Source organism: Sphaeramia orbicularis, chromosome 12 (genome assembly GCF_902148855.1).
Source record: "Sphaeramia orbicularis chromosome 12, fSphaOr1.1, whole genome shotgun sequence".
In the NCBI taxonomy this organism is placed as follows: Eukaryota; Metazoa; Chordata; class Actinopteri; order Kurtiformes; family Apogonidae; genus Sphaeramia; species Sphaeramia orbicularis.
In genome coordinates, this window is record NC_043968.1 from 470,994 (window position 1) to 496,108 (window position 25,115).

The following is a 25,115-nucleotide window of genomic DNA, read 5'->3' on the forward strand; positions in this document are numbered from 1 at the left end:
GTACTTTATTGATCCCGAAGGAAATTCTGTGAACTCCGTTGCTCATGTACATACATACAAATGAGATGTAAGAATTAAGTATAGAGAATAAGAATAATAATAAATAAAAGTTACACAGCCATAATATATGAATAAAATGATACAGCCAGAAAAATAAATCACAGGCCTAAACAATAAAAAACTCACAATTATATGTGTGTGTATGTATATATACAGGGTGGGGAAGCAAAATTTACAATATTTTGAGGCAGGGATTGAAAGACAGTGTATGACCAATTAGTTTATTGAAAGTCATGAGAATTTATTTGCCACAAGAAAATGTACATAATAGAAAATGTTTTTATTCTATGTGTCCTCCTTCTTTCTCAATAACTGCCTTCACACGCTTCCTGAAACTTGCGCCAGTGTTCCTCAAATATTGGGGTGACAACTTCTCCCATTCTTCTTTAATAGTATCTTCCAGACTTTCTCATAATAGTTTTGCTCATAGTCATTCTCCTCTTTCCATTATAAACAGTCTTTATGGACACTCCAACTATTTTTGAAATCTCCTTTGGTGTGACGAGTGCATTCAGCAAATCACACACTCTTTGACGTTTGCTTTCCTGATTACTCATATGGGCAAAAGTTTCTGAAAAGGTATGGATAATAGTGTTAGGTATGATTATGACATCAATATATGTTTGGTTTCAAAACAACTGACGTAGTGCCTGCTGAGAAAAACAACTAAATGTTCATTGTAAATTTTGCTTCCCCACCCTGCGTATGTATGTGTGTATATATATGTGTGTGTGTATATATGTATATGTGTGTGTGTGTGTGTGTACAGTAGTATATGAACATCCAATATATTATCTGATGAATAGAATCCAGGTGGATTCTTTTAATTTTTGTACCTTCTTTTGGACAGTGTCTTTAAAGTTTGTTCACAGTTTTGAGAAAAAATTTGATATTTTTGCATTTTTGATCACACATTCAACTGGGACTGATTCACATAGAACATATTAGCACGTTAGCACAGTTTACTACTCAGACATAAGCGACTCCCAATCATATTCCTCCTTCAAATCACAACTTAAACACTGGATGAAGGAAAGCCAGGTCTGTGACCATCAGTAGATCGTCCTCACTGTGTTTTGTGTGTTTTTATGATGTTTTGTCTTTTATCAGTTGTCTTTCTTGTCACCTGCCAAAGGACTACAGATGGAAAGGCACTGTTGCTACAATCTGACATATTTACAGCTGCAGTTGTTGTAGATGTTCATTAATTTGCACTGTCCCTAATAAATGAATAAAATAAACTAGAAAACCACTCGGAGAGTGCCGACCTCAACCAAGGCAGATCAGCCCCCCCCATCACCACCAAATGTAATCATTTGTTCCTTGTGCCAGTATCAACGTTTCCTGAAGATTTTATCCAAATCCGTCCATAACTTTTTGAGTTATCTTGCTAATAGACAGACAGACAAACCCCGATGAAAACATAACCTCCTTGGCAGAGGTAATAAGAAAACTGAATATTTCCAATGTCCTTGTATGTCACTGTCATTTTATCATTACCTCCGCCAAGGAGGTTATGTTTTCATCGGGGTTTGTTTGTTTGTCTGTTAGCAAGATAACTCAAAAAATTATGGATGGATTTGGATGAAATTTTCAGGAAACGTTGATGCTGGCACAAGGAACAGATGATTACATTTTGGTGGTGATTGGGGGGGGGGGGGGGGGGGTGCGACTGATCTGCATTGGTGGAGGTCCGCGCTCTCTGGGTGCTTTTCTAAATTGAGGTTGTATCCATTAGAGATCAAACACCTCCCCCTAGTGTCACAAAAGGATTTTGTTTGTTTGTTGTAGAAGGATCCACATTAGCTACAACATTACTGCAGCTGTTCATTCATCCTGTGGTCCATAAATATTAATGTAGCGAATATTATGTTCTCATGGTACCATTAGACCACAGTACATGGCAATAATAACGACTAAACACTGAGTTTTATGCCATGTGTGCACATACTAGAAATGGTCTTTCATATTTGTAACCTCAGTATTCTTTGTGTTTTACAGAGTGCAAACTGAAGTTACGGTATATTAACGTGATTTTATTTCTGTTTTTTCTACACAGGGATCATGGACAACATGGTTTTCTGGTTGAAGGCAGTTTATTGGTCAGAGAGTCTCAAGTTCACTCTGTGCCTGTACCGTACAAATATGTTGTATTTAAGAGGAAAAGAAAACCTGTGTATGAGTTTGTGGATTCAACATATGACACCAACCGGTGTTTGTTTGTGAAACCTTACCTGATCAGTAAAGATGGTAAATGTACTAATTCATCTGAAGAGTTATATTTGCCTGAAAACTTTACATATTTGCTTTACACACAGTAAACTTAACTTTCATCTCTGTGTCAAAGGGACCTGGCATCAGTATGATGACACCATCTGGACAATGTCTTCAGCGACCCAAGAAACCCCCAGGTCTGACCAAAACATGAGACTGATGTCAGGCCGAGTGTTTGCAGGGAAGGTAATGCTGGAGAACATGTTGGATCCTCTCAAAAGCTGGACTGACATGAACTGGAAAAGCTTTGTGAATCAGCTGGATCAATTTTTTGATGTTTACGGGGAGCCGATTGTGTTTAAGCAAAAACTGAAAAGACACTCCTTGAACTATGGAAGAAAGGATGTAAGTTCTTAATCTCCCACCAGTTGCATTCTACATAAAACATCCATATGGTAAATCTTACATTAATGTTTTCTGGTTTTATGAATCAGGTGCGAGAGCTGTTAAAGAAGTTCCTGTTGGAGAAAATGGTCCTTCAGGGTGAAGATGAAAACACTGAGGACATCCTGCATCACAAGAGGATGGCTCTAATTCTGCTGTTTGTACGAAGACACAAGGATTTCAACATCAAACTGAATGAGGATGAGTTCAATGACCTCTGCTACGCATTGACCCTGCCCAACCTGGACAAAGACCATTTCCTCCAGTTCTGGACCCAGTTCTCTCAAGATGTCCGTATTGTCCAAAAGTATGTACCTTTTTTGTTGGTGATCCGATAATAAAAGCTGCATCCCCAAACTAATGCGATTAAACAACTGTTTCTTTACTCCAATAATTAATGTTCCGCCCATGCAATGATTTTTGCTTTAGTGTACCAGAAATGTTGGTTTCACTGATGAACACCATGAAAAAAGAGGAGATGCCCCATTGGATCCTGGTACTTCCTGTCCTCCACCTTCTCACTGGCACCACAAAGGCATTTGAAACACCAAATTCTGGAAAACTGAAGTATGGCCAATCTTGGGCAGGTCTACAAAGCATTGAAAATCCTGCATCCATGAGCAAAGAACACAAGAAGTAAGAATGTCTGTTGTCTGGACCAAACCTAGCGTACCTGAACATCCCACACCAGGATATTCCTGTAAATCTGTTGTGTTGGTTGTGCTTCTCTGGTGTTTCAAGGGCTGTGCTGAATCTGATGGAGAGCCACCGCCATTTGTTGGAGGTGGATGCCTTTGCAGTGCGATCCTGTTTGTTCCTGATGCCTTTTGAGGAACTGATGGACTGCAGGATCGACATGAACCCAGAGCTCCTGGACTTGTTTCATGCTTTCACCAATAAGGTTCCTGAGAACATCAGCCGCAGTCACGACATGATGAAGGTGAACAGACTCGTATTTCTACTCATGTCTGTCAGTGTTTGGGTCAGAATGGCAACATCTATGTCATAGGGTTTGTAGCTGCAGTTTTTTCTGCATCTGCTGTATCATAAGAATTAACCCTGTGGTATCCTGCACAGACAGACCCTTCTTAATCACTGAAAGTGCATAATCTGTGCAGTGCCAAAGTAATGTCCAAATTTTCTTCATACCGTTTGTTTTTAAAGCAGTGTCTGACTTTCATCCCAGATGTTTGTTCAAATGTGTCCAACCCCAGTCAGATCCTAATTCTCTCTAGTCCATTAGTCTGTCTGTGCTTCTGCACCTGAATCACTTCCTTATCACTGAACACCTTCATAGATGATTCCATCATAAACACAGTCTGTCTGTTTACAGAACAAACCCAAACGTCACTTGTGCCTTTTCAGAACTTTTGTAGTGAAGTGCATTGTGGGAAGTGAAAGTGGTTTCTCATAGATTCAGCAAGAAAACGATCCAGATGGCTCCATCGTAAACTCCTCCAGTCCACCAGGGTCGTTTTCCAGAATGAGTCTAGTTGGTGGATGGAGGTAAAGGACACATTTGGGTTCAGCTTCACCAAGAGACAAACTGCTGCTGCAGGGAACTCACATTCCCACAATGCACTTCAGCACAAAATTTTCAAAAAGGCTTGAGCAAGGTTTGGGTTTGTTCTGTAAACAAACGGACTGTGTTTTTGATGGTGTCATCTATGAAGTTGTTCACCATGAGGGAAGTGATTCAGGTGCAGAAGCACAGACAGACTAATGGACTAGGGAGGATTAGGATCTGACTGGGGTTGGACACATTTGAATAAACATCTGGGACCAAAGTCAGAAGATGGTTTAACTTTAAGAAAAAAAAAGTATTTAATTTTTTGTGTTTCAGCAATTTAAGCCATAAACAAATGTACTAAATTGTCAATAACTGTCTTATTTTTAACCCTTCAGATACCATTTTTGTAATTTAAACAAACTATATGTTTTGAAGCAAAAAAAAGACAAAATAGTTTTTTTTTCTATATTCTACATAAAAATTGAATTACTTTGTTTTCCATCCTGTCATCTGTCAGCGATTAACACCAACATTGGTTCATATATTATTATTTTGGTTCTAGGTCAAATGTTATATGTGTCAGTGTGTATTTTGTACTCACTCGGTAGAAGGGTGTTAGTGTAGGAATTTAACACTGTTTATTATGGGACGATTTTAGTGGATGGATCAGAATTTTAAAAAATCACGCAAAAATGAACAACTTTTGAATTCAGACCTAAAACAAATTGTGAAAAATAATAAGACCTTTAATAACATGAAGTGCAACATGTGCATAATATGCGCAACTGGATACCAGAAGGTTAAACGATTATTAGATCTGGTGTAAAAAATGCTTTTTTCAACAATGGAACCAATGTTTAGCGGCATCAAAATTTAAGAAACACAGCTTTGATTTTTCGGAAACTGATCACTGAATAATATTGTAATCGATTCAGATTGATTAATCGATTAATCATTTCAGCTCTGTAATCAAATATGATAGATTTAGTTTAGTTTATTTCAGATACAAGCAGAATACAAAACATAAGGAAAAAAATAAAACAAAAATAAAAAAAAATAGAATAGAAAAAAGAACAACTTTTGCGTCTGAAAGGGAGTAGGAAGAAGCCAACGCTTATCCAGTCCTAGCCCCTGATTCCAGTCCTCAGACTGTTAGTGCCTAATCACATATTATACAACATAAGATTGTGATTATCCATAAACACATCCCTACAGACCTGTACACACATACACCCCCAACCCATTCCAGTTTTTGTATGTTGACTGGTAGTTGATTTTTATCGGCTTTATATAGAACTTGAACTGTGTAAAAAATTTTACCAAATTATAGAGTTTTAATAGTTTTGACTGCAGAAATAATAAATGAGTATGATCCAAATACTGGACTCTATGTAAGCCTCTGACTGCATACTTTTGTAATATGAAGAGAGGGTCAAGAGAGGGCATTTAGAAATGAAAATCTACTCTAATCTTCTATCTCCTTTGGGATCAGCCAGAAATAGAATGTGTTGATAGATAATGTCACAAATTCGTGTAATTTTTACAGAGCGATCACTACTCTAGAATCTGAAAATGATTTCAATGTCCTCACAGAGGTGACGGTAATAAATTAACATAAGTGAATAAATATATTTTCCTTCTCCCACCTGTTCTTCATCACGTACAAGTAATACAACTATGTCAAGCACAAAAACAGTCCCTGTGTACCTGTACGTCAGCGTCTATTCTATCTGAATTGGAACCAGCTGAATGTGTGAGGTTGTCAGGTTCTGTTCTGTGTCCCAGTCCTGGTTCTGTTCCATGTTCCAGTCCTGGTTCTGTTCTATGTTCCAGTCCTGTGGTCTGGATGCAGATCAGTCTAACTATAGAAGTGGGCGGGACTTTCACTGGAGGAGAACTGAACTCATCCAATCACAGTCCATAGCTGACTTCTATCAGTGATCAGTAGGAACTAGACTGATATCTGGAACCATTTACATGTTCTAAACCATCAACAGATGGAGCAGTAGAAGGAAAGGAACACTTGTGATATTTAAAAAAAATTCATCAAAACTCAGAATATCTCAAAACTGAACAAACTTTATTGACATTGTCCAAAGGAAGATACAAATAAAATTTGAAATGAATCTGACCAGTAGTTTTATCAGAGATGTTTGATGAAATTGCAAACGAAGACGACAGCGTCAGTGATAATGAAAACGATGCTGGATGCAGCACCTTCACAGTAAATCATGGCCTATTGGCTGGTGAGATAAAAATGGTTTGATGTTGCATAACAGTAGTAAATTGAGGACCACAAACCTCAGTCACTGTGAAACCCTTGGTAATTTTGTCTGGTTTTCTGTCCGGTGACTAGAAAAACACCCACACCCCGCGTATTTGGCAGAAACGGAGGAACAGGGTGTGCAATATTCCAGCAGGCATAAAAGCGACGCACATAGCACAATGGGAGCTTGAGCCTCCTGCTGCCCCCCCAATCCCTGAAAAATTTTGGAGGGGGGTTAGGGAGGGGGTGGTGGTACCGCCCTCGATCAGAAACACTCTAATCGTCCAACCGCTTGCATTTTGATATTGTCATACCTGTGACAAGGTAAAAGAACAATATATTGATAATTAACACAGCTTTGAGCAAGTCGTGCACCATTCCTTTGGCCATGCTTTTTGAAAATTAACCATTGCAAATCACGGGTGCACAGCTGGCTGCCTAATGCACTGCCCACACTTACCAACATACAGGGGGATTCTCAGTGGCTGTGGCATGGAAGGTAAATGAATACTGTTGTTTTTCTGTTTTGCAGAAAATATTTGACAGTATCTTACACATGCAGAAGAAACTCAAAGAGGGAAAAAACAGGTGATCTTACGCTTAATTCCCCAAATGACCCCAAATGACCCCAAATTTAATGTTGGTCTAATTTTACTTTAACTTTTGTCTTTTTTCTATGTGACAGTTTTACTGAAGAATATAGAAGAGAGTTTCTGAAAACAGCTGTGGAACTGTTGGAGAAGATCTGCAAACAGGTCAAAGCTGCTAAATCTAAGCAGGACTACATTCGACTTTCTGTAACCTGCATGAATCTGGTCGCATTCGCCTCAGACTTTGTCGTATGTAACGACCAACAGGTTCGTGACGTCAATGATGTGAAGCGAATGATTACAAAGAAGTGACTTCATTTAATCTCAAACATTCATTCCCTTCAGGAAACTCCAGACAAAGAGAGAAAGCAGCGCTATCCAAGAGACATGGTCGATAAAGCTCTGGAAATCATGAGAACTTGGATTTATAGGTGTTTCAGAGATAAACACCTTGGAGAAAACCTAATGGAGATTGAAGTGAGCAATTTTGGCACATTTTGGAAAAACTAAATGTTCAGTTGGATGTTCATATCTGATCTCAGAGAATGAGCCCCTTTACGTTTACGCTAATACTCTGATCATTATCTGATTTCTGGAGTTATGGGATTAGTATTGATCATGTGAACAGTATCATTAGATTATGAGAAATCAGATTAACACACTTGGATCTGTCCCCAATACTCTGATGTCTTCATGTATGTATACAGGTAAACCTGATTTATTTAGTTTTTTTTTTTTTTTTTTTTACATCTGAACATGTGGGAAAAAAGAAAACTGTAGAAAGCAAGCGATGTAGTCAAATGTGAGTTGAAGACAATAACAGGAAGTTTATTTCTACCGTCACTGAGCCTGTTTACATGACCATAAAATCTGATAACTGTTAGTAATCACATAATTATATGTACTTAAGAAATGTGATCGTGGTGAACCCTGGTTTAGAGGTTCCAGTCCATTATCGGATTTATTTCAAAGGACGTACATACATAGTGATGATAGAATCAAACTTCCTGTTATTGTCTTCTGCTCATGTTTGACTGCGTAGCTTCCATATTCTATAATTTGAATAGTTTTCCCACATGTTCAGATGTAACAGAACTGAATAAATCAGATTAACCTGTACACATGCAGGAAGACGTTGTTGGAGAGAAATCCAAGTGTATTAATTTGATTTATTATTATCAGATTGTACTGTTTTACATGATCATTAATAATCTGATAACTCTATAAATTGGATAATGATCGGAATATTGGTGTGAATGTTAACAGGCTCATACTGTGAAAGAAATCCAGTAATGGACTAAAACATGTGAACAGGGTTTATCAGTTATCGCATTTCTGAAGTGCATGTAAACACATGAGATCTGATTATTGTAATTATGTGATTATTCTCAGGGATCAGATTTTTATGGTCGTGTAAATGGGGTCAATGACAGAAAACCACTCCTTTGTTGTTTGTGCTTTGCAGATCTGGAACAATGTCATTTCCATCATCTTCAAAGATGACGCTTGTACAAAAACATGGAAGGAAAGGTTAATCAAGGATTTTGAGGGAAAGTTCAGAAAGGTATGTGATCCATCCACTGCTGATTTTGGTTTCCACTTGTCTTAATTCTAAATCATTTATGACACATTGACTCTTGTGTGTGACTTTAGGAGTCGCCTGAGCGTCAGATTGAGTTCTACTGCTCAATAATAGAGGAACTTGATGGTTTCAATCCACATGTTGCTTGCAGTATCGAAATATGTGCCACTGATGCTGTTACATGTTTGTGCCAGGTACAGAATTCTAGTTCTTCTAATGGACATTTATAGCATTGACATATTAAAGAAATACACATTTTTAATTAGACTGTTCAGAACATAATTTTCTTTTTTAAAATACAGGTGATTACCATGTGATTTATTTACATGATGCACATGAATGTTTATTGTTGCTTGTCTCATACACAGAATAAATCTGAAGGCAAAGTGTTTGAGATGCTGAAAAAAGGTCAGTTCAAGAAAGCAAAGGAGACCCTGAAAATACATTCTAAGTTTGACAAACTCATTGTGGCCATTATCGAGAAATCCTGGCCAAAAGACCGTCATGGGAAATACCAGGAAGATGAAGAAGTGATCTTTCAGCACCTGCTCTCCTGGCTGCCCATCACAGATATTCTCCAACTATACGGTATTTTAATAAACATTAGAACTAAAATGCATAGAGAGCTGAAACAATTAATAGATTCAAATCGATTAAAAGATTATTCGATTGCAATTTTCCTGAATATAAGCTTGGTTTCCATATCCCTCTGGTATCCGCCCATAGAGGCCCTTCCTAATCACCAAAAGTGCATAATCTGCACAGCGCTGTAGTAATGACACAAATGTTTTCATACAGTTTGTTTTTAACTTTCAATTTTTTTGTATTTCAACAACTTGAGCCATAAACAAAAATATGTAATACTCAATAACTGTCATGTTTTTAACCTTTTAAATGCCTTATTTGTAATGTAAACAAACCATATTTTTTGATGCAAAAAACTAATTTTTTAATTCAATAAAATTGAATTTTTTTTTTTTTCCTCCTGTCATATGTCAGTGATTAACACCGACATTGGTTCTTGTAGAAGGGTGTTAGTGTTGGAATTTAACACTGTTTATTATGGGATGGTTTTAGTGGATGGATCAGAATTTTAAAAATCTTGCAAAAATTAACAACTTTTGAATTCTCATCTTGTAAAAATTGTTAAAATTAATGACTTTTATAACATGAAGTGCAAAGTGTGCACAGTATGTCTCACCCAAAAAATATGGTTTGTTTACATTACAAACATGGCATTTAAAAGGTTAAAAAAAAGACAATTATTGTCATAAAATCTGGCATTAAATTTGATATTTTTATTTATAGCTCAAGTTGATGAAATACAAAAATATGCAAAATGTAAAAAAAATAAACTATGAAAAATCTTTTTATAGTTACACAACACTATGCAGATTACGGGGTTTCAGTGGTTAGGAAAGGCCTCTGTGGCAGTGTTCCCCAACCTTTCTGAGCTATGGCACGTATTTTACATCAGAAAAATCACAAGGCACACCACCAAACAAAAATGACACAAAAAGTGTATTTATCGAAATATAATGCAAACCTAGTCTCGGAACGAGAAAGCTGAGAGGTGTGCGTCAGTGACCCCACAGCTTATGGATTGAGGTCTGTCGTAGTATAATAGAGGCATTTCCCCCCCTGCCCCAACCCAATCTCTGGCTCCTGCAGGTAACCTGCAGATTTGCGCATCACTAGTGAGGGGGGCTTTAACAACAGAACGCACCACTTTGGGGCTGGTCCATTTTCACTTTCACTTTGCAAAGGGAAATGGGAGACTGTTGTTGTAGAGTGGATCATTGGTGCGTGTAGTCGTACATACAAGGTGGGGAAGCAAAATTTACAATGAACATTTATTTGTTTTTTCTCAGCAGGCACTTCGTCAATTGTTTTGAAACCAAACATATACTGATGTCATAATCATACCTAACACTATTATCCATACCTTTTCACAAACTTTTGCCCATATGAGTAATCAGGAAAGCAAACGTCAAAGAGTGTGTGATTTGCTGAATGCACTCGTCACACCAAAGGAGATTTCAAAAATAGTTGGAGTGTCCATAAAGACTGTTTATAATGGAAAGAAGAGAATGACTATGAGCAAAACTATTACGAGAAAGTCTGGAAGTGGAGGAAGCAACAAAAAACGTACCAAAGCTTTTATTAAAGCTCTCAAATCCAAAATCCTAAAGGATCCAACCAAATCCATGAGAAAAATGGCAATTGAACTTGAGGTAGACAACAAGACCGTTAGAAATGCAGTAAAATATGATTTGAAGTTAAAATTTTACACAAGAACACCAAAACACTTCTTGACAACAGCAACAAATCCAACTTTAGCAATTTTTGGGAATCGTGTTTATGGCCGCCTTCTAGCCCAGATCTAAACCCTCTGGATTCTGCTATTTGGGGCGTTTTAGAACATGCTACCAATAGAACATCACACAGCAATGTTGACTTTCTTAAGGATACTATTAAAGAAGAATGGGAGAAGTTGTCACCCGAATATTTGAGGAACACTTGCGCAAGTTTCAGGAAGCGTGTGAAGGCAGTTATTGAGAAAGAAGGAGGACACATAGAATAAAAACATTTTCTATTATGTCAATTTTCTTGTGGCAAATAAATTCTCATGACTTTCAATAAACTAATTGGTCATACACTGTCTTTCAATTCCTGCCTCAAAATATTGTACATTTTGCTTCCCCACCCTGTATCTATATCATGCCGCTCGCTTACAGTACCAATCAAGTGAAACTGGATAATCTTCCACGGCACACCTGATGATTTCATGACACAGTGGTTGGGAAACACTGCTCTATGGGCGGGATGCCAGAGGATTAATCGAATTGAAGAAAGTAATCAATAGGTTAATCGATTACAATAATAATCTGTGGCTGTATCTCTGAATGCATAATGTCACTGTATGATGTTAAAGCAGAAGTCGTGTGTTATACGTGATGTTATGTCTTAATGCAGAAGGAATAAATATATTTGAGAAGCTCTCTGAAGATTCAAGTCACAGAATGAAGAAAGCCGTGTCATCATTCATGGTCGTTAACAATCAGCTGATCCGTGGAGACATTAAGATCAGCCTCCTCAAGTTCATTTTGGGCAGAAGGAAGACCTTCCTTGAACTACTGAAGATCGGTAATGATGGTCTTGACATTATCTATGGAAAACATATAATCATTGACCCTAAACAGTATTTTCTGAGTAAGTGTCATAGTAGAATTACTGAAAGGTGTGTATGATTTGATCAGATTTACTCTGTGAGAAAGAACAATACAAAGATGAGGACAAGATGCAAAGTCTTCTAGAACACCGACATGAAGAAGTTAAAGCCGTTCACCATCAGAAAGAACTGACTGACGTCTTCTTAGAAAAGACCAACGAGCTGATGGAGTTTATGACGGGTATGTTGGTCACATCACAACATTTGCTCAGTTTATGATCACATCTGAAAATGTGAATCTTGACTGTCATTTTGATTTTCACGGTAGTTGATGTTATGAACATGGAGGAAAGACGGAAGGACAACATCGAGGTCATGCCTTTAAACCAGTTCATGAAGGTCCGTCCATTTGACCAGCCGTCGTCTCGAATACCTGCCGTCACCCACTTCATTCTGGAAGAAGAAATCCGAACCATGGCAGAGGTTCTGTACAAGTTTAGAGACAGTGGGATTTTCCATTCGTGTTGTGAGAAACAAGCCAGACTCTTTGCTAGAAGCAAACTGAAAGACAACGCAAGTGATGAACAAGTAGCGGACATTAAGGCGACACCGAAGATGATTCACGATGAGGTTTTAGTCAAAGGCTTTGACGAGTACAAAGACATCTACATTCGTCTAAAAACCGGCAGTTTAACATTTGAGGAAGTCAACAAGCTGTTCAGGATTTCCAAGCAGAAGTATGAACAGCTAAAAGACGAACTGGACATCATGTGCGGAATTGATCCTTTGGCCGACAAACAGTGGATCCACGGCCGGGTTGAGCAGATTAAACAGTATCATGAGCTACATTTAGCTTTGGCTTCAGCTGAAACCATCACCAGGGTCAAAGAGACGCTTGGTCTCCAAGGCGACTTCAGGGTTTTGGAGACACTCACTAAAGCAGTAAGTGTTTTTCAATCAAACATATGGGACAAAAACCTTAATGAAGGAAGAATTATAAATTGGCAATGGCTACTGCCACAGTTCTGTGGCACGAAATATTAGTTTGCCTATTTCCACAGAGCCAGTCAAATGTTAGCATTTGTACTGTGACAATAAGCAGTAAGGACATGTTGTTGCCACGGAGCCAAACATGGACACTGTTCCATGAACTCATCAGCCTCTTGTTGCCACAGTACTGGAGTGACATATAGCTTATGCGCCCTGTACACACCACAGCGAAATTATGTCAATCCAGAAAAGTTCAATATCATTTTGGCCTTTCGTCCACATGACACTGGCGTTGTTGGTGCACTGAAACAGTGTTTTTGGAGAACAGGTCCCAGAGCGTGAAAATCTCACAATGCTGCCCTTTGTTTGCCGTATGGATGGGCAAAACACCACTTTTTGGAAACAATGACGCCATAGTACCACATGACCAGAAGAAGAAAACCCCGGACATAACCTCATGCTCATGCTCAGTGCATTCTTCTGTGATTTTACTGTATCCTGCAGTTCTGTCTGTGTCTGTGTACAGCGCCACATATAGATGTGGCAGACGTATTACACAGTTTAACCCAGTTTTCCTGTTTCCACCTGGACGCAGATATTTATGGAAACAATACATGTGTGATGATGAAACTTAGAATCCACAAAAGAAAAATACCACAGGCATTGTCGTCTGGACATAGCCTCTGGCACTCCAGCCTTTTTTTGTAATCGGATAGGCACATGGCATGTGTGATACTTATGGCCACAGTACTGTGGCAGCGGGTGACAGGTTACAGGTCTACACATATAATGAGCGCACTGACTGGCTCTGTGTTAATAGACAAATGAGAAAGTTAGTCCCACAGTACTGTGGCAAACACCACTTCAAAATGATGTTCAATCACAACAAAGCATGCCATTACCTGTTTTTAACACTGTAGGATGGAAGGGCAAAAAGAGTATGTTAAAGGGCTTATATTTGTCTAAACCCACTTGTCTTAGTCTGTGGTTCATTTCTTTGTGTATTTGGACCCTAATAGTTCATACAGTTTGAATTTGAACCCTTCAGCTGCTGCAAAACTATCTTTAGATTCATTCTGGCAAAAATCCAGTGGATTTCTACAACCTGTTTTAATTCCAGCTTAATTTGTTCTGTTTTATAACTAGTTACATCACAACATTTGCACATATAAGGTCCAGACTTCAGACGAACATTTCTCCAGTACGACATAATTGTTTGTCAGCAGCACTTCAGGCCCCACCCCCTCCAGGTTGTTGGCTGTGCTGCTCCATCCCGTTCAACTAACAACTGAACATTTAGTCATTTATATTCATTCTGTGGATGTTTTGATGCATGGGCGTTTCTAGGCCATTTTTGGGGGTGCTGAAGCACCCCTAAATTGATTCCCAGCACCCCTAAAATATTTGAAGGTTGCTGAAATTTTTCTTTTTTCTTCTTTACTTTGTCCATTCTTAACATGCTAGAAAAATGTCAAAGCCATATACAGTTACATGGTTGAAACATAATATTTTAACAACAAAAATTCAGGATGATATTTAAAAAAGGGAAATTGTCAAATTGATTTCATCTTTCTTGTGCCTCCAGGCTACTGTTGGCTCCTCCTCCTATCAGTGACAGCAGTCTGTCACAGAAGTCAGTGTAATGACCGGACTTTTAATCAGTGTAATGACCGGACTTTTAATCTGTTAATGAGCCTACAGTAGTGATACCAGTGTAAGCTGTGGTTTCCGGATCCCGCAATTGAAATATAACTGCATGGGGATCACTCATCTTACGTTGTCCCGGATCCATACAGTACTGTCTTCTTCCGATCCAGGTCCGGGTCGCGGGGTCAGCAGCCTCAGCAGTGGAGCCCAGACAGCCCTCTGCCCAGACACATCCACCAGCTCTGGGGATAGAATCCCTCCAGTGTGTCCTGGGTCGGTCTGTTCCAAGCATGATCCCCCAGTTTAAATAGAACCACATGGGGATCACTCATATTACCTGGTCCACGCACGCATGACTGATGCCTGTCTTACAGTGGTATCACTTCTGTGGGCCCAGATACCCCAAAAAGGAAAAAAAAAGGGTGTGTGTGTGTGTGTGTGTGTGTGTGTGTATATATATATATATATATATATATATATATATATATATATATATATATATATATATATATATGTCAGGGTAGAGACTGCGATCTGGTAGGATCGGAGTTTCTACCAGTAGAGACTCTGATCGGAGTTTCTACTGGTAGAGACTACGATCAGAGTCTCTACTGGTAGAAACTCCGATCCGAACCCTAACCCCTAACCCTAACCCTTCTACTGGCAGGATCGGAGTTTCTACCAGTAGAGACTCTGATCGGAGTTTCTACTGGTAGAGACTACGATCAGAGTCTCTACTGGTAGAATCGCCGATCCTACCAGATCGCAGTCTCTACCCTTATATATATATATATAGGTAGAGGAGCTGCTGTATTAAAATGGAGGATTGTCTTCCACCAGAAATTAGGGTTACGGTATATTTCTTTTATGATTCCAGTCCATTCCTCTTTTACTGTGGATCAGCATTTAAATAACTTTTGTCAGATTTGATGGTTTAGTCACAGAGTTTCTCATACCCAAAAAATGTTACGCTTTTCTTTCACAAATGTGGGAATGATGGTCTGAAATTGTGTTAAAATGTACTAAACAGTGAAATTTCTCCTACCTGGCCAGGCAACACTCTGGGTGCTCAGCACCCCTAAACCTCTGATTCTAGAATGACCCCTGTTTGGATATAAAACATTACCTTTATTTTTTTTTAACTGCATTTAGAATCATGAAGACTTTGTGAGAGAGCAGCTCAATCGGATTGACGATGACCTGATGCAAGCAAAGATGGATCTGGTGGAAATAACTGAGCTTCGCAGAAACTGTCTGCATGAGCTGAGCCTCCGAGGGGACTTTATAAAATGGCTGAAAGATGCACTTAAAGGTAAGAATGATTTTAACAGCTGTTAACTTAACAGTACAGGTTAAAAGTAGAATATATGAAATTGTGAGGGGATGTAAAACTATACGCATGAAAAGTCCTAATTTTTTTTTTTTTTAATTATCTAGGCAGCATTATCTTATCAGCATTTTACATCATGTATATAACTTCTATACATGCAGAGGAAATCAAACAAAGAAAAAAGACATACTCATACAGGGGAGCAATGACAGAAATAGTAAAAATATACACACAAAGCTAAAATAGAGTTAGTGGGAAATAAAAGGTGTTTTTCCCATTCCATTCTTTCCTTCCTGAAACCCTTTTCCTCTGTATAAGATAAACACCAAACATTTAAAGTGTTTAGCATGAACTCAGCATTTCCATGGGTCTATATGCACATTACTCTTATCAAGTAAAATCAGCTCTTAATAGTATCATAAAATCAGCCCAGTTTTTCCAAAAATTGGTGAATTTGTCTAAATGAAGTCTGAGAAAGTCACCTTCTCCATCCTATAGATGTCATCTATAACCTCTATCCAGTCCTCCATTTTGGGTGCATCCTTTGTTACCCACTTCCTGGTGATGGCTTTTTTTACCTGCCACCAATGATATTCTTAATAGATACTTATCCTGTGAGTTTGTTCTCCCCTGGTTCTCTTTTCTGAAGTACACTACCGGTCAAAAGTTTTAGAACACCCCCATTTTTCCAGAATTTCATTGAAAATTATGCAATTTAATGTCTCAGTGTACTCTGAAATTAAAGCGTAGAAGAAATAAACAATTGAAGTTAAAAAAGAAATCACAGAATCAATTTAGAAACCAAAATGTATTCTAAACTTTTGACTCATCAAAGTAGCCGCCTTTGGCATATAGAACAGTTGAACACACTCTTGGCATTCTTTCTACAATGGAAATCAAATATTCTTCAGAAAGTTCTTCCCAACTCTGTTGCAGAAGTTTCCATAAATGTGTGTCACTTGTAGGTGTGTTTGCTTTCACTCTTCTGTCCAGTTCATCCCAAACCAGCTCCATGGGGTTTAAGTCTGGAGACTGTGCTGGCCACTCCATGTTTTCAAGTGTACCATCTTGTTCTTTTTTCCTAAGGTAGTTCTGCCATAGCTTGGACTTATGTTTTGGGTCAATATCTTGCTGTAGGATGAACCCCCAACCAACTAGGCACATCCCAGAAGGTACTGCATGGCATAGCTGCAGAATGCTGTGGTAGCCATTTTGGTTCAGGGTGCTTTTCACTCTGCACAAGTCACCGACCCTGGATCCAGCAAAACAGCCCCAGACCATCACACTTCCGCATCCATGTTTGACAGTTGATGTCACACACTGAGGAACCATCCTTTTACCTACTCGACGGTGTACACAAGTCCTGCCGGATGAATCGAAGATTTCAAATTTGGATTCATCAGTCCATAACCCCTTCTTCCAGTCTTCAGTAGTCCACTGGTGGTGTTTCATGACCCAGGCAAGCCCCTTTTTCTTATTCTGAAGTCTCAGCAATGGCAATGAGACTTGCTTACTATGACCACTATTGAGTTGTGCTTTCAGCTGTTGTCCTGTGAGTCTCCTCTCACTCCAGCTGTTAACTGTCTTAAACTTGTCTTCTGATTCTGTTGTGTCTTTGGCTCTGCCAGACCTCTTCCTGTCAGCATTTCCCCCAGTTTCTGAGTGCCTTTGGATGGTGAAGGAAACTGGACTTACTGACACCTGGACTTTCTTGGACATTTCTCTGTAGGACAGACCTACATTTTTCAGTGTTATGATGCTCTGTCTCTCTTCTACCGTTAATTGCCTTTTCCTCTTTTCCATTTTATAGTAACACACTACTTTCTGCAGTACAATACTGTTCAAATAATGCTCCCAACAGTATGGTACCAAAGTGTGTTCAACACTACTTTTCTGCAGACACAGGGGGTTGGAAGGAATTGACAAACGTTGGGACACCTGGAGGAATTGGTAGCACCAACTTTCGAGGCTTGATCAACCTCCATTGCTGCAGAACTGCTTTAAGTTGTTAACCCATTTCTTGTTCGCTAAAGAAGGCCTTTTTGTATAATTCTGAAATGTACATTATTTTTCAGCTTTGTTTAACCTTACCTTTTTTTTTTCCTTTTTTTTTTTTACCTCTGGCAGTTCACCACTTACCTTTGTACCATTTCAAGCTGTTCATTGGACTTGAACTGCTTGAATTTCAATACAAAACTAGAAAAATTGGGATGTTCTAAAACTTTTGACCGGTAGTCTATATGAATTCAAATGTGAATGGAAATTGGACTTTGAAAATGTTCTCCATGCTTTTTTTTCAAAGCCTGACAAAAAGGCACAATGTTAGGGCAATCCCAAAATATATGAAAATGATTGGCTTTATTTTCACCACATAGTCTCCAGCATCTTCTATCCTAAGATTTCTGCACTGGTGTAATAAAATATCCTACAGTGTAGCTTTCTTTTTTTTTTTTTCTCATTAGTGTTTTTTTTTTTTCTGAGTATGTTGGTAGTAATGTACAGTATCTGCTGCCCTGAGATGAATCCGGATGTAAGAAAATGATCTGCTCTAGTCATAATGGTCATATATTTTTATATTTTTACAAATATTTTTAGATATCAACGAGCTGAAGGTATTTGTTGACTTGGCTTCCATCTCTGCGGGAGAGAATGATGAGGACATACATCGAGTCTCCTACTTCCACGATGCAGTTCTGGGATATTCTTCACTGCTTTATGAGCTTAAACCAGACTCTGATTTCCACACTTTGAAGACAGCACTCCATAAGCTCTGGGGAGCTTTACAGAATGATGGAAACTTACCGAAGAAACTGGTAAGAAGGGACAGTTGATTTCTTTAGTACTGAAAATGACTACAGTGCAACTCTGATGTAGATACTTAGTGAACATTAAAGCACTGAAAGCACAAAAGGTCAAATGTTAAATGTGTCAGTGTGGATTTTGTACTCACTTGGTGGAAGGGTGTTAGTGTAGGAATATAACACTGTATACAGTGGAAAGATTTTAATGACTGGGACAAAAATCATGCAAAAATGAACAACTTTTGAATTCTAACCTAACACAAATTGTGGAAAATTATGCGATTTTGTATAATTTGAAGAGCAAAGTGTGCATAATATGTTCACCCGGACACTGGAATGTTAACAGGAAACAACTTCACCGTTGAAAATACTGTTTTGTTTTGCAGCGGGACAGTGCACGTCATCTGGAATGGTTGAAGACTGTAAAGGACAGTCATGGATCAGTGGAGAGGTCGTCTCTATCGTTAGCATCAGCCATCAACGACAAGGGAATCTACCTGATCAGTGCACAAAGAGTTGAAAAGGTTCAAAACGCCACAAACCAAAGATGACTGTATTATTACTAATGTTCATTCAGTTTAGACATTGTCTCAGAGAACACTCAATATTCTGTCAAAATAATTAAGGACAATTTGTGTGTGTTTGTCATTCCAGCTAAGCCTTGATACCGTCCTGAAACTCCTGATTCCTGAGGGACATGATGATGGTCAGATACGGAGTTATTCCCTTGAGGACCTGCGGGAACTGCAGAACAAACTCATGCTCATGTCTGGGAAAGGCCATCAGGGGAAAAAACAAGTTGATCACTTTGTAGAGGTACTTTTTTCTGTTATTAATATTTTCATTTTATTTTAATGTGGAATTAAATAGTTTACTGGTCACCGTAGGACTGAAGACACTTCAGCTTTGGTTTCGTGGCTGTATGTACTGTTTGAAAGGTTTATTTTTTTAATTTGTATTTTCCATTGTATTAAAACTATTATTTGTGGGTGCAAATCAGATTGTCTTTGTTTTTCAGGTTTTTGATGGTGCCCAGAGACTAGCTAAAGCATTCATTGTCCTATACACAGCCGGGAATCCTCTGTTCAGATGCTGGGAAGCTCGGATCAGATGCTGCATAAATAGTAACAAACCCAGTATTACAATGGACTTCAACCTGGACGGTGGTCTGAGCGCTGTCACTGTGGAGGGCAGTGTGGACGAGCAGCTTCCTGAACTTTGCAGGAAAATGGAGAAATACCTGGATGACTGGATGAATTTTGTGGAGGATCAGAGATCCCACCATTACTATCTAAATTACTATACGGCAGAACAGATTGTCAACCTGTGTACCAACCTGTCTCAGCAAAAGTTGATCAGTGTCAGTGATCAGGTTCTCATGTTGCTTTCTTTCATTAAGCCCAACTGCACAGCTGCTGACCTGCTGGAAGCGCAGGAAGAGCTTAAGATACTTGAAATGGTGCCAGAAAATGAGGTAGCCAGCTCAGATTTTACCAAGGAATTGGATCCATTGCCAGGTCACACAGACCAAGCAAGTGGTTTACAAAAATTTGATCTGATATGGGACACTTACATGAAAGACATGAAGAGTTTTCTTCCACACATTCTCGATGTGCAAATTCTTGGAAGACTGTTAGAAAAACTAGCAAACAAAGAAAATAGCAAGGGTACATACATTCACAGAGAGCTACCTAATGGTCTTGCAGTTGGAAAACCAAACCTTGTTGTTTGCCCACATGATGAAGTCCTAACATCTTGCATCTCAGTTTACATGTGCAGTAAAAATCAAACACTTCCTACGTATGATGAGGTCCTCTTGTGCAACTCCACAACATCATATGAACAGGTGGAACTTTTCCTCAGGCGCTGTCTTAGCAAAGGCAGCAGGGGACAGAAGATATACACTCTGCTATATGGGGATCTGCTGACTTACGATGTGAGTTCTAAAGTCGAGAAGTTTTTTCAAGAAATGAAAATGAGAAGCAGACAAGACTACAGGCTAGTCATTATCTGCAGCTCAGAGAGAGAACATACATACCTTCCATCAGCCTTCAGCCAGTACAAACTGCACATGGTACCTCAGGAGAAACTGGAGAGAATCCAGACATACTTGCACCAACACTATGTAGTCCCAGAAACCCAACCGAGTGCTGCTGCTGCGTTCAAAGACCGGAAGCGTGTTGTTGTTGTCTCATCCAAAAGGGCTGGGGTTGGTATGTACTTAGTTTTAACCTCAGTCATCAAATTACAGAGATACTGATACTGTTGACACATGAATAATGACTTTTTTGTTCTTTTTTTGAATAGGTAAATCCCTCTATATTAAGAGGTTGTATGAGAAATTGCAGGGCTCAACCACATCCTCAGTGATGAAGTGCATTCGCTTGACTGAACCGAAGGTTGATGAGAATGTGATTCTTCAGTCTCTCTTATGTGACTCCAATAAGGAAGAACTCACCATGTTCCATTTTGATGTCACATCATCGGTAATGGTCACCTTCAGTAAATATTTAATTTCCTTTTCTTTCATTCTCTTCATTATAATAACAGTTGTTTTATCTCACTGAACAGGTGCAGAAAGGACTTGATGAATTTCTGTTCAAATTGCTGATTCTGCGTTATTTGATGGACTCCGAGGGAAACGTGTGGAGGTGCAGTGACAAGGAGCTGTACATCATTGAGACTTTAGAGCAAACTGCAAAACCATTAAAAAATACCTCACATCAGGTATAGGATTCTTTTTAGAAATTTGATACTAATAAAATGTCTTTTTTTGATACTAGTAAGTATTACCTATAAAATGCTGAATAAACCCTTTGTTTTTGGTTTCTTGTTTTGTTTAGGCTCGAAGTGCGAATAACTCATTCACAGATGTATTCCCAAATATTTTCTGTCGACCACCTAAAGAGGTACTAGAGCTAGAGATGAGTCCCTCTCTTGTTAATAATGAAGACCCACTCATGGATGACCAAGAATTCAGGAGCACCGCCTTTCAACGACCATACCAGTATCTCACTCGATTTCAGAAACATGCCAATCTGGACACGTTCAAATATGACAGTGAAAAACGTGCTGAAGGGTCACATGTGGAATGTCTCCAGATGTTTCTGTTGTATTGTGGAATTCCAGACCCATCCTGGGCAGAACTAAGACACTTTGCATGGTTCCTAAACCTACAGCTCCAAGACTGTGAGAATTCCGTTTTTTGTGATGCCTCATTGACTGGAGACGTCCTACGTGGATTCAAAACCTTTGTGGTGGACTTCATGATTCTGATGGCGAAAGACTTCGCCACTCCATCGCTCTGCATTTCTGACCAGAGTCCAGGAAATCTACAAGTGGACCTAACTGGTGTCAAAGATGAAGACTTGGCCCCTTTTCTTATTAGGAAGAGGTGGGAAACAGAACCGCATCCGTACATCTTCTTCAATGATGACCACGTGTCTATGACCTTTATTGGCTTCCATCTTAAGGTCAATAAAGGGAATTCTGTTGACGCCATTGAGCCCATTTCTGGAAAGGTGATAAGAAAGAATGTCATGAGCATAGCATTACATAGAGGTTTAATGCAACAGAGGGTGCCTTTCAACATTGACTTTGACCGTCTTCCAAGAAAAGAGAAAATAGAGCAAATCTGTAATGTTCTTGGTATCAAGTCTTCTTGTGACCCCGATGAAACGTATGAGCTGACAACTGACAACATATTGAAAATGCTGGCAATCCATATGCGGTTCAGGTGTGGCATCCCCGTCATCATCATGGGGGAGACGGGATGTGGTAAGACAAGGCTCATCAGATTTCTTTGTGAGCTCCAGAGAAATGGAAGACCAGCTCAGAACATGCAACTTGTGAAGGTGCATGGAGGGACAACTCCAAACATTATTTACACCAGAGTTAGAGAGGCAGAAAAAAATGCCTCTGCAAACAAACAGGAGTATAAATTTGACACTGTTCTTTTCTTCGATGAGGCCAACACCACTGAGGCCATCAGCAGCATTAAGGAAGTCCTCTGTGACCAGACAGTCAACGGGGAAAGTCTGACACCTGACTGTGGATTGCAGATTATTGCAGCATGCAACCCTTACCGCAAACACACTGAGGAGATGATCAAGAGGCTGGAATCTGCAGGTCTCGGGTACAGAGTTCGAGCTGAAGAGACAGATGAAAAGCTTGGTTCTATCCCACTTCGCCAGCTAGTGTATAGAGTTCATGCATTACCACCAAGCATAATCCCACTTGTGTGGGACTTTGGACAGTTGAATGACCACACAGAGAAGATGTACATTCATCAAATTGTGCAAAGAGTGGTTGAAAACAAACCAGTTGATAAAAATTATGTAAATCAGATCACCGATGTCCTCTCTGGGTCACAGAAATATATGCGGACAAGGAAGGATGAATGCAGCTTCGTCAGCCTCAGAGATGTGGAACGCTGCATGCAGGTCTTTCTGTGGTTCTTTGACAACCACACTACATTTTTTGCAGAGCTTAGAGAATTTGAGAAAAAACAAAATGCTGAAAGGAATGAAAGTCTTCAGAAAGAGCCAGAGGTCAGAGATCCTGTGCAGTGGTCTGTAGTTATGGCCACGGCAGTATGCTACCATGCCAGCCTTGAAAATAAGGATGACTACAGACAACAAATCTCTAAAAGCCTGTCACCAGCATACAACCCAGGAAAAGTAAAGCAGGAAATATCACTCATGCAGGATTTATTTCTCAGTGGGGTGCCCATAGCACATACAATTGCAAGAAACAACGCCCTCAAAGAGAACGTCTTCATGATGGTTCTCTGTATTGAGCTAAGAATCCCTCTCTTCTTAGTTGGGAAACCAGGAAGTTCAAAATCTCTGTCTAAAACCTTAGTGGCTGATGCCATGCAGGGTCAGGCTGCGCATTCTGACCTTTACAAAAGGCTTAAACAGATCCATTTGGTGTCATTCCAGTGTAGTCCTCACTCAACTCCAGAGGGCATCATCAACACATTCAAACAGTGTGGGCGTTTCCAGGAAGGAAAGAACCTGAAAGAATACATTTCAGTTGTGGTCCTTGATGAGATTGGTCTGGCTGAGGACTCCCCAAAGATGCCACTGAAAACTCTTCACCCACTGCTTGAAGAAGGGTGTATCGATGATGATCCCCTACCACACAAAAAGGTTGGATTCATTGGCATCTCCAACTGGGCTTTAGACCCGGCAAAAATGAACCGAGGGATTTTTGTTTCCCGTGGTGATCCTGATGAGAGGGAACTTATTGAGAGTGCTAAAGGCATATGCTCATCTGACGAAGTGGTTTTGCGGAAGGTCAAGGCATTCTTTGAACCCTTTGCAAGAGCCTACGTGGATATCTGCAACAAAGAAGGCAATGGTTTTTTTGGATTGCGTGATTTTTACAGCCTGATTAAGATGATTTTTGCCGTGGCCAAGGTTTCTCAGAGGAAACCCACAGCAGAGGAAATCGTAAAGGCAGTGTTAAGGAATTTCAGTGGTAGAGATGATGTGGATGCAGTTACTGTCTTTACGGAAGGACTTCAGATTGTACCAAATCTGGAGAGCATCAGAACCACTGACTTTGTGAGAGAAAACATTCAGGCAGTTGGACAAGAGGAAGAATGCCGGTACTTGCTGATCCTGACAAAAAACTACGCAGCTCTACAAATTCTCCAGCAAACTTTCTTTTCAGAAAGTTGTCAGCCGGAAATTATTTTTGGCTCTAGCTTCTTGAAAGACCAGGAGTATACCCAAATCTGCCGCAACATCAATAGGGTGAAGATCTGCATGGAGACAGGTCAGACTGTTGTGCTTGTGAACCTGCAGAACCTTTATGAAAGTCTCTACGATGCTCTGAACCAGTACTATGTCTACTTGGGTGGGCAGAAGTATGTGGACCTTGGACTGGGAACCCACCGTGTAAAATGTAGGGTCCATGAGGAATTCCGGCTTGTTGTTATAGAAGAAAGAGAGGTGGTCTACAAACAGTTCCCTATACCTCTCATCAACAGGCTGGAGAAACACTACCTGGATATCTTCACTGTCCTCAAACCTGAGCAGAAAAGAACTGTGACTGAATTGCAGAAATGGGTTGAAGACTTTGTGTCTCTAAACAGTCAGGAGTCAACAGACACTCAGACGTATGAGTACCTACCAGCAGATGTCTTCATTGGCTACCACTTTGACACATGTGCCTCTGTCGTTCTTCAAGTAACAGAAAACAAAAAGAACAGTGTGGAAAACTCAGACCCAGAGAAGAGCGTACTGGATGAAGCTAAACTCATGCTCCTGAAATGTGCTACACCTGACTCAGTGGTGCGACTGAACTGCAGTGGCCTTCCGAAGGTGGAGATTGAACGTCTGATCAGAGTCTACTTTGAAGACCTGAACAACAGCTGTTTGGTTGACTACATACTTGCTCACACAAAGCAGGAGGTCCACTGCAGCTCATCCTTCACAGAGGTAAATGTCAAGTTATTCAAAGCTAGTTTCAAATACATCCTACAGCTTTCAGTCCAGATC

The 25,115-nt window shown here is 39.6% G+C and overlaps 1 protein-coding gene across 1 annotated transcript in view; it reads left to right on the forward strand.

The window, feature by feature from the left end:
* Positions 1-25,115, forward strand: part of LOC115429933 (E3 ubiquitin-protein ligase rnf213-alpha-like) — a 76,674-nt gene that overhangs the window by 13,776 nt on the left and 37,783 nt on the right. Inside the window, exons 5-26 of the mRNA XM_030149766.1 lie at positions 2,120-2,310; positions 2,408-2,679; positions 2,769-3,025; positions 3,148-3,354; positions 3,460-3,658; positions 7,027-7,082; positions 7,180-7,351; positions 7,430-7,561; positions 8,550-8,648; positions 8,738-8,860; positions 9,035-9,254; positions 11,643-11,813; positions 11,927-12,079; positions 12,167-12,780; positions 15,628-15,787; positions 18,401-18,618; positions 18,993-19,130; positions 19,261-19,422; positions 19,625-20,819; positions 20,914-21,092; positions 21,178-21,333; positions 21,450-25,055. Coding sequence (XP_030005626.1) covers positions 2,120-2,310; positions 2,408-2,679; positions 2,769-3,025; positions 3,148-3,354; positions 3,460-3,658; positions 7,027-7,082; positions 7,180-7,351; positions 7,430-7,561; positions 8,550-8,648; positions 8,738-8,860; positions 9,035-9,254; positions 11,643-11,813; positions 11,927-12,079; positions 12,167-12,780; positions 15,628-15,787; positions 18,401-18,618; positions 18,993-19,130; positions 19,261-19,422; positions 19,625-20,819; positions 20,914-21,092; positions 21,178-21,333; positions 21,450-25,055 — 8,680 coding nt within the window. The remainder of the gene's footprint in view (positions 1-2,119; positions 2,311-2,407; positions 2,680-2,768; positions 3,026-3,147; positions 3,355-3,459; positions 3,659-7,026; positions 7,083-7,179; positions 7,352-7,429; positions 7,562-8,549; positions 8,649-8,737; positions 8,861-9,034; positions 9,255-11,642; positions 11,814-11,926; positions 12,080-12,166; positions 12,781-15,627; positions 15,788-18,400; positions 18,619-18,992; positions 19,131-19,260; positions 19,423-19,624; positions 20,820-20,913; positions 21,093-21,177; positions 21,334-21,449; positions 25,056-25,115) is intronic.